The sequence below is a fragment of the Pantherophis guttatus genome, chromosome 14 (assembly GCF_059756535.1).
Source record: "Pantherophis guttatus breed Tessera chromosome 14, ASM5975653v1, whole genome shotgun sequence".
Classification (NCBI taxonomy): Eukaryota; Metazoa; Chordata; class Lepidosauria; order Squamata; family Colubridae; genus Pantherophis; species Pantherophis guttatus.
In genome coordinates this window covers 16,418,651-16,432,315 of record NC_142076.1, presented here as the reverse complement: position 1 = coordinate 16,432,315, position 13,665 = coordinate 16,418,651, and the positions used below count along the sequence as shown (strand labels likewise).

Here is a 13,665-nt window from a genome sequence, read left to right as displayed (position 1 = left end):
TGGGCAACTGAATGGAGCAGTGTTTACTGGCCGGATGCCCTTCCTGTCCCCAATGCAGAGGTTTTTTTTCCAGCAGATATATTCTCGTTGTGCCAAGAGAGAGAGAAATATCTGCCTCTACCTAGGATCGAACTCACAGCCTCCCGATTGTGAGGCAAGCTAGGCCATCGCACCACTCCATACGTACGCTGTTCCATAAAGCTATTAAATCTTGGCTGCTTCGGTAGATCTTTGGAGTTGAAAGATGGGACAGTGTCTCTGGGAGAGGGGAAGTTGTTAAGCGATTTCCCAGGGTTGTGTGTTTGTTCTTGATGAATTATGGCGACTGTGAACGCTTTCACACATTCTAAAGTTACCAAACTGAGACATGTGATTTATGACCTTGATTGCCACACGCTGTAAATCAAATTTAAAAACTAGAGCACAATTTTGGTTTTAAAGCTGGCGTCCTAAAGGAAGGGCAGGAGCTGATTTACATATATGCCTACATAACACAAATTAATGTCTCCTTCCTGTGCAAATGGATCACCTAGATTTTTATGGTGTCCCATGGCCGCCTTCTAGTTTGAAAATAAAGAGGATCACGTTGCAAAAAGACGGTTTAAAAGTTCTTTTTAAAAGACTTCTATACAGGTAGTCCTTGATTTACGACCATTCATTTAGAGACTGTTCGAAGTTAGGACTTGGACAAAGTTCTGGCCCCTAGGCCACTAATGGCGAACATTTTCGGCACCGAGTGCCCAAACTGGAATGCACGTATATGTGTGCGCGCCAAAGTGCCGGAAACCCAAAAACCAGCTGGCTGGCGCACGCATGCCTGGTTTTTGGCCATTTTTTTGACTGTTTTTAGGCAGTTTTCCAGGTTTGATTTTTTGGCCTGTTTCTGGTGCTCCGGTGCCTGCAAAGTCCAGTTGGCTGATACGCGTGTGCATGCCAGAAACCAGAACAGCTGGTGATGGCACGTGTACCCAGAGAGTATTCTGCGTGCCATCTCTGGCATGCATGCCATAGGTTCGCCATCATAACTCTAGGCCCTGTGCAGTCACATAACTACAATTTGGGCCATTTCCAACAAACAATGTCCCATAGCAAAGAGTGGGTTCGGTTAACTACAGAGTTTGTTTAACCACCATTGCAAAAAAAAAAAGGCCAGGACGTCACCTGCCTAATGACGGTCACAACTTATGGCCATAATTGCGGGCTCAATTATGGTCATAAATGGAGGTTTACCTATAGTTTCCATCGTCTTCAGAATACACGTCACTAATCTTCCATTTCAACAGGTTATAAGGGGGTGTCTGATTACTTGTTTCCTGATATGCCAACATTTTCACTCCCTACGCCAGCTTCATTGAAGTATCATTTTGCCCGACCTGTGCAAAGCCAAGAATTCCACCTGCTTCATTACAGAATAAAAACAGAATAAAAACGGATGGAAAAAAATATATGAGTGGGTTTAGCTGCAACGGAGATCTGACCTGCATTGTTAAATCTGAACAAAGCCAGCTTTCAAAAGGAAACAGGATAGTTTAAAACGAGTTAGCAGTTTTGGTCTGGATCCGGCAGTTTGATGTCACTCACAACCGAGCCCCAATCTATGCCATGGTGTCCGAGAGGTGCCCACAGTTACACAAAGAAACCTCAAGAGGCCGGGCAGTGTAGCGATGAGAAAAAGAGACCGCAACGCGTAAAGATAAAAATCCGGATCTCCTCCTGCAAACTCGAAATTTATTGGCATTCATTATAAAATGAACCGTTAGATCATGATTTCGTAACAGTTCAGCCACCATATTAAGGATTGTTCATTTCGTGGTTCCTTCTAAGTAAGATTGAGAAATATAGATATATTAGGGATCCAAATTAAGCTAGGGGGACGTACAGATTCCCCTGTCCATTCAAGATTAGTGGTTTGGACGTCGTTGCAAATAGCTAGTACAGCTGGTAGATCTTCCATCTGGGAGAGCTGTTTTTTTTTCCTTTCCTATTCTATCCTTCTGCATTCTCTTTGTCCATCCTGGGATGAAACCAGATGCAACTGAGGCGAGTCCCATCGTCAAGAGGTGGGCTGCTGGACTGTCCCTTTGAGGTACCACATGCCTCCTTGGCTTACACAACAATCCTGCAGGAAAAGGAAGAAGCTTGATCAGAGGTTTAGAATAGAATAGAACAGAATTCTTTATTGGCTAAGTGGGATTGGACACACAAGAAATTTGTCTTTGGTGCAGATGCTCTCATAACAACATAAAAAGACAAGATACATTTGTCAAGAATCATAAGGTGCAACACTTAATGATAGTCATAGGGAACAAATAAGCAATCGAATCGTATTAGGAAACAGTCAATATAAATCGTAAGGATACCAGCAACAAGGTTACAGTCATACAGCCATAAGTGGGAGGAGATGGGTGATAGGAACAATGAGAAGATTAATAGTAGTGCAGACTTAGTGAATAGTTTGACAGTGTTGAGGGGATTATTTGTTTAGCAGAGTGATGGCGTTCAGGAAAAAACTGTCCTTGTGTCTAGTTGTTCTGGTGTGCAGTGCTCTATAGCGTCATTTTGAGGGTAGGAGTTGAAACAGTTTACGTCCAGGATGCGAGGGGTCTGTAAATATTTTCACAGATCTCTTTTTGACTTGTGCAGTATACAGGTCCTCAGTGGAAGGCAGGTTGGTAGTAATTGTTTTTTAGTTTGGTTGCAATCAACCAAGCTTGCCCTGAATTGCATTCTGCAGCAACTGAAGCCACGGGTGACGAAAACAGAGAGTTGAACCCAGGTAACATTCATGTTTTTTTTCAAAAAACCTCCCACAAATTATACAACCCACAACCTTGAAGGCAGGTAGGTCCTGGTTGAAGGATGCTTCCAAAAAACAGCCACGATTAAGAACTGATCTGGTTCTAATAGGTTGGCTAGGGAATTCTGGGAGTTGAAGTCCGGATGCAGGGGTGGGCTTCAAAAATTGGTCGGCCTCCTGCACCACAGCGGGGGGGGGGGGGGGGGAGAGGGCATTTTTACCCTCCCTGGGCTCCCTAGGCTTTCCTCGGAACTTCCAGGAGGCCCGTTTTTCGCCCTCCCCAGGCTCTGGAGGCTTTCCTCGAGCCTCTGGGAGGGCGAAAATAGCCTCCTCTGGGCTCTAGAGGCTCCCTGGAGGCCCATTTTCGGCCTTCCAAAGCCTACGGGAGGCCCATTTTTCACCCTCCATGAGCCTCTGTACAGGCCCTACACTTACCTGGCATCCTAAATAGGCCGTGTGGAGACTCCTGGGAGGGGCGGAGTGGGAGGGGAGGGGCCAGCCAGGAGTGGGATTTGAGGGTTCGCCGAACTGCACAGAATCTTCGCCAGAGGATCGCCCAAACCCAGGCAAACCCGAAGCAACCCACCACTGTCCGTATGTGTTAAAAATGGCCAAAGTCACTGATCTGGGGTCATTACAAAATCCAGAACCACCACCAACTTCCAAGTAGAGAAGATTAATAAACCTGTGGACTTATTTAGCAGTTATTACCGGAGGGTATATATAAAAAAAAGAAAATATTGTGGTGCGGTTAAGGCAACGACTGATAATTCAGGGACGGTAAACAAGCCGCCTTCAAACATTTCCGAGGGGATTTGATGTGATCTCATTTCCCACCTCTGAAAAACGCACAGTGCTTTTAGCTCCCTATCTGCCTGGAAGTGTAATGACAGGTGTCCCCTCCCCCAAAAAAACCACGAAGTCGCTAATTGCTGCTATTAAATAATTAACACCGTGCCTACAGATGAAAGCAAACAGAGAATCTGTGCCTGCTGGGTTTTATTTTTTTTGTGTGTGTGCAAACATCTGGGCTCTGCTGTCTCTTCAACAGCCCTTAAATCACTCTGAGTTTTGGTATCTAGACAGCATTTTTTTTTTTAAATTTGATTTATATGCCGCCCTTCTCCGGAGACTCAGGGCGGCTTACAATGCGTTAAGCAATACCCTTCATACTTTTGTATATTTATACAAAGTCAACTTATTGCCCCCACAATCTGGGTCCTCAATTTACCTACCTTAGAAAGGATGGAAGGCTGAGTCAACCTTGAGCCTGGGGAGATTTGAACTTGCAATAATTACAGACAGCTGAATGTTGATAACAGGCTTTTAGTCTGTTGAGCTATCCAGGCTCCTTTTATTTTACAATAAAAGAGCTTTTTTTTAAAAAATTGATTTATATGCCGCCCTTCTCCGGAGACTCAGGGCGGCTTACAATGCGTTAAGCAATAGCCTTCATCCTTTTGTATATTTATACAAAGTCAGCTTATTGCCCCCACAAACTGGGTCCTCAATTTACCTACCTTAGAAAGGATGGAAAGCTGAGTCAACCTTGAGCCTTGGAGAGATTCGAACCAGCAGTAATTGCAGGCAGCTGTGTTAATAACAGGGTGCTTTAGACCACTGTACTATCAAGGCAAGCATTCAGATTGGAAGGACAATCTTGATTCAACAACTAAAAAAACCAGATATAACCAGGTACCCATTTAAATACTACACGTAGACTAGATCGAAGTACGCATTCCGGGGGGAGAGAGACATTCTCGGAGGATGGGCTCCAGCACGAGTCTGAAAGCTTGGAAGAGTACAGGTAGTTCTCGACTTACAACAGTTCACAGTGACCATTTGAAGTTACGACAGCACTGAAAAAAAAGGAACTGATAACCGTTTTTCAGTTAGGATCTTTGCAGCATCTCGGCGGTCAGCTGATTTAAACTCGGATGCTTGACAGCTGACTCAAAGTCGCAGCATCCCGACGCCAGATTCACTTAACAACCGGGTTACTAATTTCACAACCGCAACGATTCGCTTAGCAACCGTGGCAGGAAAAGTCGTAAAATAGGGTAAAACTCGCGTGACAAATTTCTCATTTAGAAACATAAATTTTGGTCTCGCTAGACTAGCCGTGCCTAGTTCCTGCAACCATTCTTCATATGTTCTTGCAACCATTCCTGCATGGTTCCCACAACCGTTCTTCATACTACCTGAGACTTCTCAGGAAACAACAACTGAATGAAAAACTGCTGGGGACCTTCTACCGCTGCACCATAGAGAGTATTTTAACATCCTGCATCTGTGTACGGTTTGCCAATTGCACAATGGCAGATAGGACAGCGCTCCAGAGGGTCAACATCATTGCCCAGTGGATAATTGGTTGCCCTCTCCCCTCCTTAGAAGAGCTTTATAGCTCCCGCTGCCTTAAGAAAGTTCAAAACATTCTTAAAGATCCATCTCATCCTGGGCATCCTTTTTTTTTTTTTTGAACTATTACCATCTGGCAGACGGTACAGGATAATAAAAACAAGGAGAAAAACAGGCTGAAAAACAGCTTCTACCCCAGAATTCAACTATATTGAATTCTACTACATAGTGCAATATTAATGCAGCATCAGGGGCTTTCAATTCAATTGCATAGAATGTTAAAGAGGTGTGTTTTTGTTTCATTTTTTATGTATAATGCACACTGAAGATGGCATTTAATTTTGTTGTACGAGGTGCAGTGACAATAGCCTTGGTAGTACAGTGGTTTAGAGCACCCTGTTATTAAGAACAGCTGCCTGCAATTACTGCAGGTTCGAATCTCGCCAAGGCTCAAGGTTGACTCAGCCTTCCATCCTTTCTAAGGTAGGTAAAATGAGGACCCAGTTTGTGGGGGCAATAAGCTGACTTTGTATAAATATACAAAAGTATGAAGGCTATTGCTGAGCACATTGTAAGCCGCCCTGAGTCTCCGGAGAAGGGCGGCATATAAATCAAATTAAAAAAAAAAAAAGAAGAAACTAAACTAAACTAAACACTAAGTAAACTCTTCTTTCTCCATCATTCTTCTGGGATTCCGCAGAGAGAAAAATGACTAAGGGAGGGGCCAGACTGCCGGTTCCTCGTCTACCACCCCTAAAACTCTGAGGATATCAGGCTGATGGCTCAACCTTGTGAATTTGGTCAACCTAGAGACCTGGGAACACCGATGCCTTTTCAGGAGTGCAACCCAGGGCAGCTTCTGAATTGCTTCACCAAGCAAATATAGAAACCTTTTAATTAAAAAATACCTTCCCAGTACTTCAGGTCAACCGGCAGTTCTGTTACGCAAGAGAATCGGGGAAACGGGTAGACTTAAAAGGCAGCGTCCTGTGAGAACCTTCCTTGGGCTATCGTAATGCTAAACACACACCCTTAAGAGTTCAGTTCAGATTTATAAGTAGGTGTGCAGGTACGTACAGGTTCTCAGAAAGGTTTTAAGTTTCGCATCCAAAACAAAAAGGGCTGCTCTGTGTCGGGTTTATTTTTGCCCGGGGTCAGTGAGAGCGAGCGAGCGGGCGGGCGGCCATACAAATTTAGAAATAGAAATGAATAGAATTATTTATTTAGAAAACACAGGTAGTCCTTCACCGACAACGAGCTTGTTTAGTGATCGTTCCAAGTTACAACAACGGCACTGGAAAAAGGGACTTAACAACCGTTTTTCAGTTATGACCACTGCAGCATCCCTACGATCATAAGAGCCGAGGTGGCACAGTGGTTAGAGTGCAGTACTGCAGGCTACTTCAGCTGACTGCTAGCTGCAGTTCGGCGGTTCAAATCTCACCTCAAGGCTCAAGGTTGACTCAGCCTTCCATCGTTCCGAAGTGGGTAAAATGAGGACCCAGATTGTTGGGGGCAAGAGGCCGACTCTGTAAACCGCATAGAGAGGGCTGTAAAAGCACTGTGAAGCGGTATATAAGTCTAAGTGCTATTGCTATCGTGTGATCGGAATTCAAGACGCTTGGCCACTGACTCCTATTTATGACGGTTGCAGTGTCCCGGGGTCATGCGATCCCCTTTTGCGACCTTCCATCAAGCAAAGTCACCGGGGAAGCCAGATTCACTCAACAATCGTGTTACTACCTTAACAACTGCAGGGATTCACTTAACAAGTGTGGCAAGAGAGAGCGTAAAATCGGACAAAATTCACTTAATAAACGTTTCACTTAGCAACGTTGTGGTCGTAGGTCAAGAGCGACCTGTATTTACGTTTGATTTCTATGCTGGCTGGGGAATTCTGGGAATTTTGGAAGTCCACAGGTCTGAAAGTTGCCAAGGCTGGAGACCCCTGATTGATGTGGTTCTTAAAGAGTGCACAATGACATGACAGCACATCAGGGGTGGGTTCTAAATTTTTTTACTACCGGTTCTGTGGGCGTGGCTTATTTTGTGGGTGTGACTTGATGGTCATGTGACAATTCTTTAGGATTTAGCAGAGGTACTGGTCTACCAGGCTTTTAACTGCTTGCAGAGCTGTACCAGTCTACCCGTTTATTTTTTGCAGGCATCGGTCTGCTCATTTATTTTTGCAGGCACTGATCTACCCATTTATTTTTTGCAGGCATCGGTCTGCTCATTTATTTTTGCAGGCACTGATCTACTCATTTATTTTTGCAGGCACCAGTCTACTCACTTATTTTTGCAGGCACCGATCTACCCATTTATTTTTGCAGGCACCAGTCTTCCCATTTATTTTTGCAGGCACCGATCTACCCATTTATTTTTGCAGGCACTGGTCTACTCATGTATTTTTGCAGGCACCGGTCTACTCATGTATTTTTGCAGGCACTGGTCTACCCATTTATTTTTGCAGGCACCAGTCTACTCATTCATTTTTGCAGGCACTGATTTACCCATTTATTTTTGCAGGCACCGGTCTACTCATGTATTTTTGCAGGCACCGATCTACCCATTTATTTTTGCAGGCACCAGTCTACTCATTCATTTTTGCAGGCACTGATTTACCCATTTATTTTTGCAGGCACCAGTCTACTCATGTATTTTTGCAGGCACCGATCTACCCATTTATTTTTGCAGGCACCAGTCTACTCATTTATTTTTGCAGGCACCGGTCTACTCATGTATTTTTGCAGGCACTGGTCTACCCATTTATTTTTGCAGGCACCAGTCTACTCATTCATTTTTGCAGGCACTGATTTACCCATTTATTTTTGCAGGCACCGGTCTACTCATGTATTTTTGCGGGCACCGATCTACCCATTTATTTTTGCAGGCACCAGTCTACTCATTTATTTTTGCAGGCACTGGTCTACCCATTTATTTTTGCAGGCACTGGTCTACCCATTTATTTTTGCAAGCACCGGTCTACTCATTTGTTTTTGGAGGCACCGATCTACCCATTTATTTTTGCAGGCACTGGTCTACTCATGTATTTTTGCAGGCACCAGTCTGCTCATGTATTTTTGCAGGCACTGGTCTACCCATTTATTTTTGCAGGCACCAGTCTACTCATTCATTTTTGCAGGCACTGATTTACCCATTTATTTTTGCAGGCACCGGTCTACTCATGTATTTTTGCAGGCACCAGTCTACTCATTTATTTTTGCAGGCATCGGTCTACTCATGTATTTTTGCAGGCACTGGTCTACCCATTTATTTTTGCAGGCACCGGTCTACTCATTTGTTTTTGGAGGCACCGGTCTACCACCAGACTGCCTTTGGTGGCCAAATAAAAGGTAAGACTAATGTGGGGGGGGGGCGGGCGGGCAGAACCGGTTCGGTGACATCATATCGTCACCCTACTGGCTCGGCGGAACCGGGCGGAACCCACCACTGCAGCACATCATCCAATCAACAGTTAGACAAGACCCAGGGCGTTTGCATCGCAGACATTGCTTTAAACAAAAGTAAAACTTTTACCTTCAAAACTTTATCCACTTCCTGTTTGTCTAGATCTTCGCCATATTCCCGGGCTAGTCGATTCTGGATGATGTTTCGACGCACCCGGTAGTTTTTGGAAAAGATTTCGAGCAAAATTTGCCGATGCTTGAGGAAAAAAAAAAAAGACATTGAAACAGCAAGAAAAATATCAAGCAAGCGCGAGAAATATCAAACCGGGGTTGATATAAAGCACTGTTGGTTTCATTGGCTGAATTTACTCGTTAATTTAGCTTGAATTTGGATGATCAAGACTTCTGCTTAATCAGCAGACTCCCGGAAAAAATAAAACCACCTCATGTTTGCATTACTTTGAACTAACAATTTGTTAATTTAATTTGTTTTTAAAAACAGGGGTGTTTTAATTAGTATGGGCCAAATTTATTTAATATGTTTTTAAATTGTTTTTTAAATTTTATATTTTATCTGTTTTATCTTTGGCTGTTCACCGCCCTGAGTCCTTCGGGAGTAGGGCAGTATATAAATCTAAATAAACTCAAACTCAAACTCATATTTATCAATCTAATATATCTCTTTATATTATTGTTCTCATTTATCATATATTTAACAATGGCATTTTCATCCCATAAGGATCCCTTTCATGTGTTACATTATTACATTCATTTCATATTTCATTTCCATGCTTTATTGTCTAGCCATTGATAAAATAAATCGCATATCGTATAATATTGCTTATCTTCCTGTTCTCTGATTTCAAATGTCAATTTACTCATTTCAGCACATTCCATAATTTTCTTAATAACTTCATCTTCCGAAGAAGATGAGCAACTTTTAATGTGCAACTTTGGCGGGAGAATATTTCCAGGGTTTTTTGCCTACCTGGTCGTGAATATCGCCAGCTTCCCAAAGTGCAAACACTTTTTGTTCGTCAGGTAACGCTGTGGTCTGCGGAGGAAACTAAAAAAAAAACAAAAAACAGAAAAGCAAATTTACAGTGATTGGATTGACAGGGACTAAAAATGCACACAGAAGAAGGAATGGTGTTTGGAACTTGAGTTCATCTGAAGCAACCTGCATACCAATTTAAATTTGGATCTCCTAAAGGCAAAATCCACTTTCTTAGCAAGAGGACAGTCCGTAAAAATACTGAGATTCGAACAGAAGGTATAATTTTTTTGAGGGGGAGTGGGAGAATTGAGAGTTTTTCTTTCCCTAAATCTCTCTGGGGAATTCTGGGAGTGGAGTTTACACATCTTAAAGCTGCAGGCAACATTTTACAGGCTATTTTACTCTGGATTTCTCCCCGTGAAGTTATGAAATCCCACAATCTCAGCAAAGTAATCACAGGAGGATCTACCTGTCATTAAAAAAATGGGGTCCCAGGAACTACAGGCGGCCCACTCCTATGTAAAAGGACCTATTTATTGGGCAATTAAGAAATCCAAATGCAAATTATAATAAAAAAATACAATATCTAATCCTACATATTATAACTGCAGCTAGGATAACCTATGCATGAAATTGGGAAAATAATGTTATACCAAAAGACAAAGAGGGGAGAAGGAAAATTTTGGGACTGTCCGGAGATGGACAAATTGACGAAAGAAATAAAAGGAAAAGATGAAACGGACTATTACTTATTATGGGAAAAATGGTACAAATGATTAGAGGACAGGAATAACAAGCAAGAAAATATATAACAGAGATGATTTAGAAATCAGGAAGCATTAATAAAATATTAAATATATAATATGTGTAAAGTAACATGGATATAATAATTTGTATAATGAGTAAGGGATAGTATTTATAATATATAAGAAATAAGGGAATCACAAAAATAAGTATGTGAATATGTAGGGGGGGGGAAACAAACTGTGGATATATACCGATATGGAACTGTTGTAAAATGGAAAATTTTCTTTTGTTTTTAAAGAAAAAAATAATAAAAAATATTTAATAAAAAGAAAAAAAAAAAAGAAATCCAAATGCCTTTTGAATAAAGATGTCAAATGGAAGACATGTTCTCTCGATATAGTTCGAACAACCAATATCAAACCAGCAATTCGTAGTATTTACGTACTAGTTGTTATTATTGTTATATTTATATAACCTTCCGTTTTCCCCACTACAACCCTGTGAGATATGCTGAACTGAGAAACAATTATCCAACAGCTTTTCTTGGCTTGATTTAAACTACAAATCGTAGTGTCCTGCAATAAGGTAAAAAGGTTCCCCTCGCACATACGTGCTAGTCGTTCCCGACTCTAGGGGGCAGTGCTCATCTCCGTTTCAAAGCCGAAGAGCCAGCGCTGTCCGAAGACGTCTCCGTGGTCATGTGGCCGGCATGACTCAACGCCAAAGGCGCATGGAATGCTGTTACCTTCCCACCAAAGGTGGTCCCTGTTTTTCTACTTGCATTTTTTTTACATGCTTTCGAACTGCTAGGTTGGCAGAAGCCGGGACAAGTCACGGGAGCTCACCCCGTTACGCGGCACTCGGGATTCGAACCGCTGAACTGCCGACCTTCCGATCGACAAGCTCAGCGTCTTAGCCACCGAGCCACCTGCAATAGAACACTTCAAAAATCTTTTTTTTTTTTTTTGGTCCTATTCAGGGGAAGAAAATTTTTATTTTTTGTTTCAACCAATCGTATTTTTCATCAAACTACTGTAAGCACAGACCTATTCTAAATTAAACCCTGCAGCAATAAGCCAAATTATTTTCATAAACAGGCCGAACAAGATCACTTCTTTCTTTGCAAATCCGTGGTTTGCTTTAAAAATCTGAAGCTTGCGATGTTTCCAACTACACCACAACTCGGCAAGAAAACTATCTTTTGAAAGCAACCGTAACTGACAAATTATAAGATGTGAGGAAGGCTAGCAAGCTGAAGATTTTTAAGCACGGTTAAAGCCCACTTAAATATGGGCATCTTGTAGTTTATTATACTTGCTCCTTGGCCCGTCTGAGGCCTTCGCCCTAATCATGGCTTAGTTTGCTGACAGCCCAGCATGCATAATCAGACCCGGTAAGAGGAGAAGCTGGTAGGAGGGGGGGGAAAAAAGCAGAAAATCCTGTTTCTCAGTTGCTTGGTGCAGATTTTTTTCCCCTAGGATATTTGCAACTGCAGACATAGCAACAACATTATCGTAATCTAGTGTTACAAGGGAGCCGAAGAAAATGTCTTGGAAACTCGTGTGCTCCAAAGCTCTGACTCACAACCAAAACAGCCTTCACTTCTGACGCTGCCTTAAAGTTTATTCCTGTTGACTTTGCTCAGGTCCTGTTATAAATCACACGCTGTCTGTTCAACTCTGCAAACTAACTTTGGTTACTGTTTTTTTCCCTCCCCTTCTTGCAAACAAAATGCCTGCAGGCAAATTTCAGGAACACAAGTGGAAAAGTTTCGTGGAACAAGCTGGAGAAGGTCAGGTTTTTATTGCTCATCTTTTTAAGAAGTTTAATCCACTGGATGTTTCCATATTTGGATGGATCTCAGATCCTGAAACAGGATCTGAAGTATAGGCACTGCCCTCGACTACTGACAGTTCATTCACAGTGACCGTTTTGAAGTGACAACAGCCCCAGAAAAAGTTATTTAGGATTGTTTTTCACACATATGACCATTGCAGCATCCCCACGATCACGAGATTTACAGTCGGATGCTTGACAAGTGACTCACATGAAAAATGGTTGTAAGTCATGTTTTTCAATGCCATTGTAACTAAATTAAACAGTTTAACAGTTGTTAACTAAACTAAACAGTCACTAAATGAATTGTTGTAAGTCAAGGACTTACCTGTGCTGGGAGAGATTTAATTTTTAATCCTGGCGTCCCCAAATTCTTCAAGTTTTAGATTGTTCATTGACACAAACACGCACAAATATTACACGAAAATAATTTAAAAACTACTACTTTAATACACATACCGTGTTTCCCCGAAAATGAGACCCTGTTTTATATATTTTTTTTAACCCCGAAATAAGCGCTTGGCCTTATTTTCGGGGAGGTCTTATTATTTTGGGGCACGTGGAGAAAACGGGGCTCCTCTTGCCGTCTTACTTGATTTCCAGCTGTCTCCCTAACCCTAACCGGAAGAAATGGCGGAAACCGGCTGCTTAAGCGTTTAAATATTTTCAGGGAGGGCTCATTTTAGCGCATGTGCTCAAAAGCCCGATTGGGATTATTATCAGGGGATGTCTTATTTTTGGGGAAACAGCGTAGTAGATTCACTTCTAAAAATAATTGCACAAGAGGAGATCCACTTACAGGCACCATGATCTGCTTGCAGCCTATGTCCAACACCATGTCTTGTAACGTTTTGTCCGAAATTCCGCTGAACAAAAGATTCCCAGGAGGTAAACTAGCCAGATGAAGGTTAAATAACCGTTTAAGCTCGTTCAGAGTCAGGACATATTGTTTCTTAAAGGTGGCCCCCACAAAAGCTCGCAGTTCCTCGGTGACCCTCTCTGGAACCGGCATGTGGCCGTTGATGGAGTCCAGGCTATCTTCCAAATGGATCCCATTAACCAGTCCATTGTTGAGGTTCTCCGGGACAGAGGTCTCCATTGATTCCTCGTCGCTGACCGGTTCCTCCTTGATACGGACTCCAAGGAGGCCCGTCGGGTGAGGAGACTCGTCCAACCGGCTCTCGGCTTTCCTCTTTCGGTGGTCTTGGTCCAGCTGGCTGTAGCTCTGGTTGACTTTGGCCTTGGCCAAGTTGACCCTCTGCTCTCCAGAAATCACCACTGGAGCAGCTATGGAAAGGAGAACAAGAACCAGAGTTAAATGTCTATGGAGATTCTCAGTCATCCAAGGTCCATGGTTGTTCCAAAGAGGCTTTTTAAAAAAATTTGATTTATATGCCGCCCTTCTCCGGAGACTCAGGGCGGCTTACAGTGCATTAAGCAATAGCCTTCATACTTTTGTATATTTATTCAAAGTCAGCTTATTGCCCCCACATTCTGGGTCCTCAATTTACCTACCTTAG

The 13,665-nt window shown here is 42.6% G+C and overlaps 1 protein-coding gene across 2 annotated transcripts in view; it reads right to left on the bottom strand.

Moving 5' to 3' along the window:
* Nucleotides 1-1,708: 1,708 nt before the first annotated feature.
* Nucleotides 1,709-13,665, bottom strand: part of POLR3E (RNA polymerase III subunit E) — a 34,250-nt gene continuing 22,293 nt past the window's right edge. The window contains exons 18-21 of one of the 2 annotated variants that reach the window (XM_060692867.2): nucleotides 12,945-13,432; nucleotides 9,554-9,631; nucleotides 8,696-8,821; nucleotides 1,709-2,119 (exon numbers count right to left, since the gene is read on the bottom strand). In XM_060692867.2, the coding sequence (XP_060548850.1) occupies nucleotides 2,054-2,119; nucleotides 8,696-8,821; nucleotides 9,554-9,631; nucleotides 12,945-13,432 (758 nt within the window). In that variant the 3' untranslated portion in view covers nucleotides 1,709-2,053. Of the gene's footprint in view, nucleotides 2,120-6,552; nucleotides 6,685-8,695; nucleotides 8,822-9,553; nucleotides 9,632-12,944; nucleotides 13,433-13,665 lie in introns of those variants that run through there. The other variant, XM_060692868.2, reaches the window with a different exon arrangement.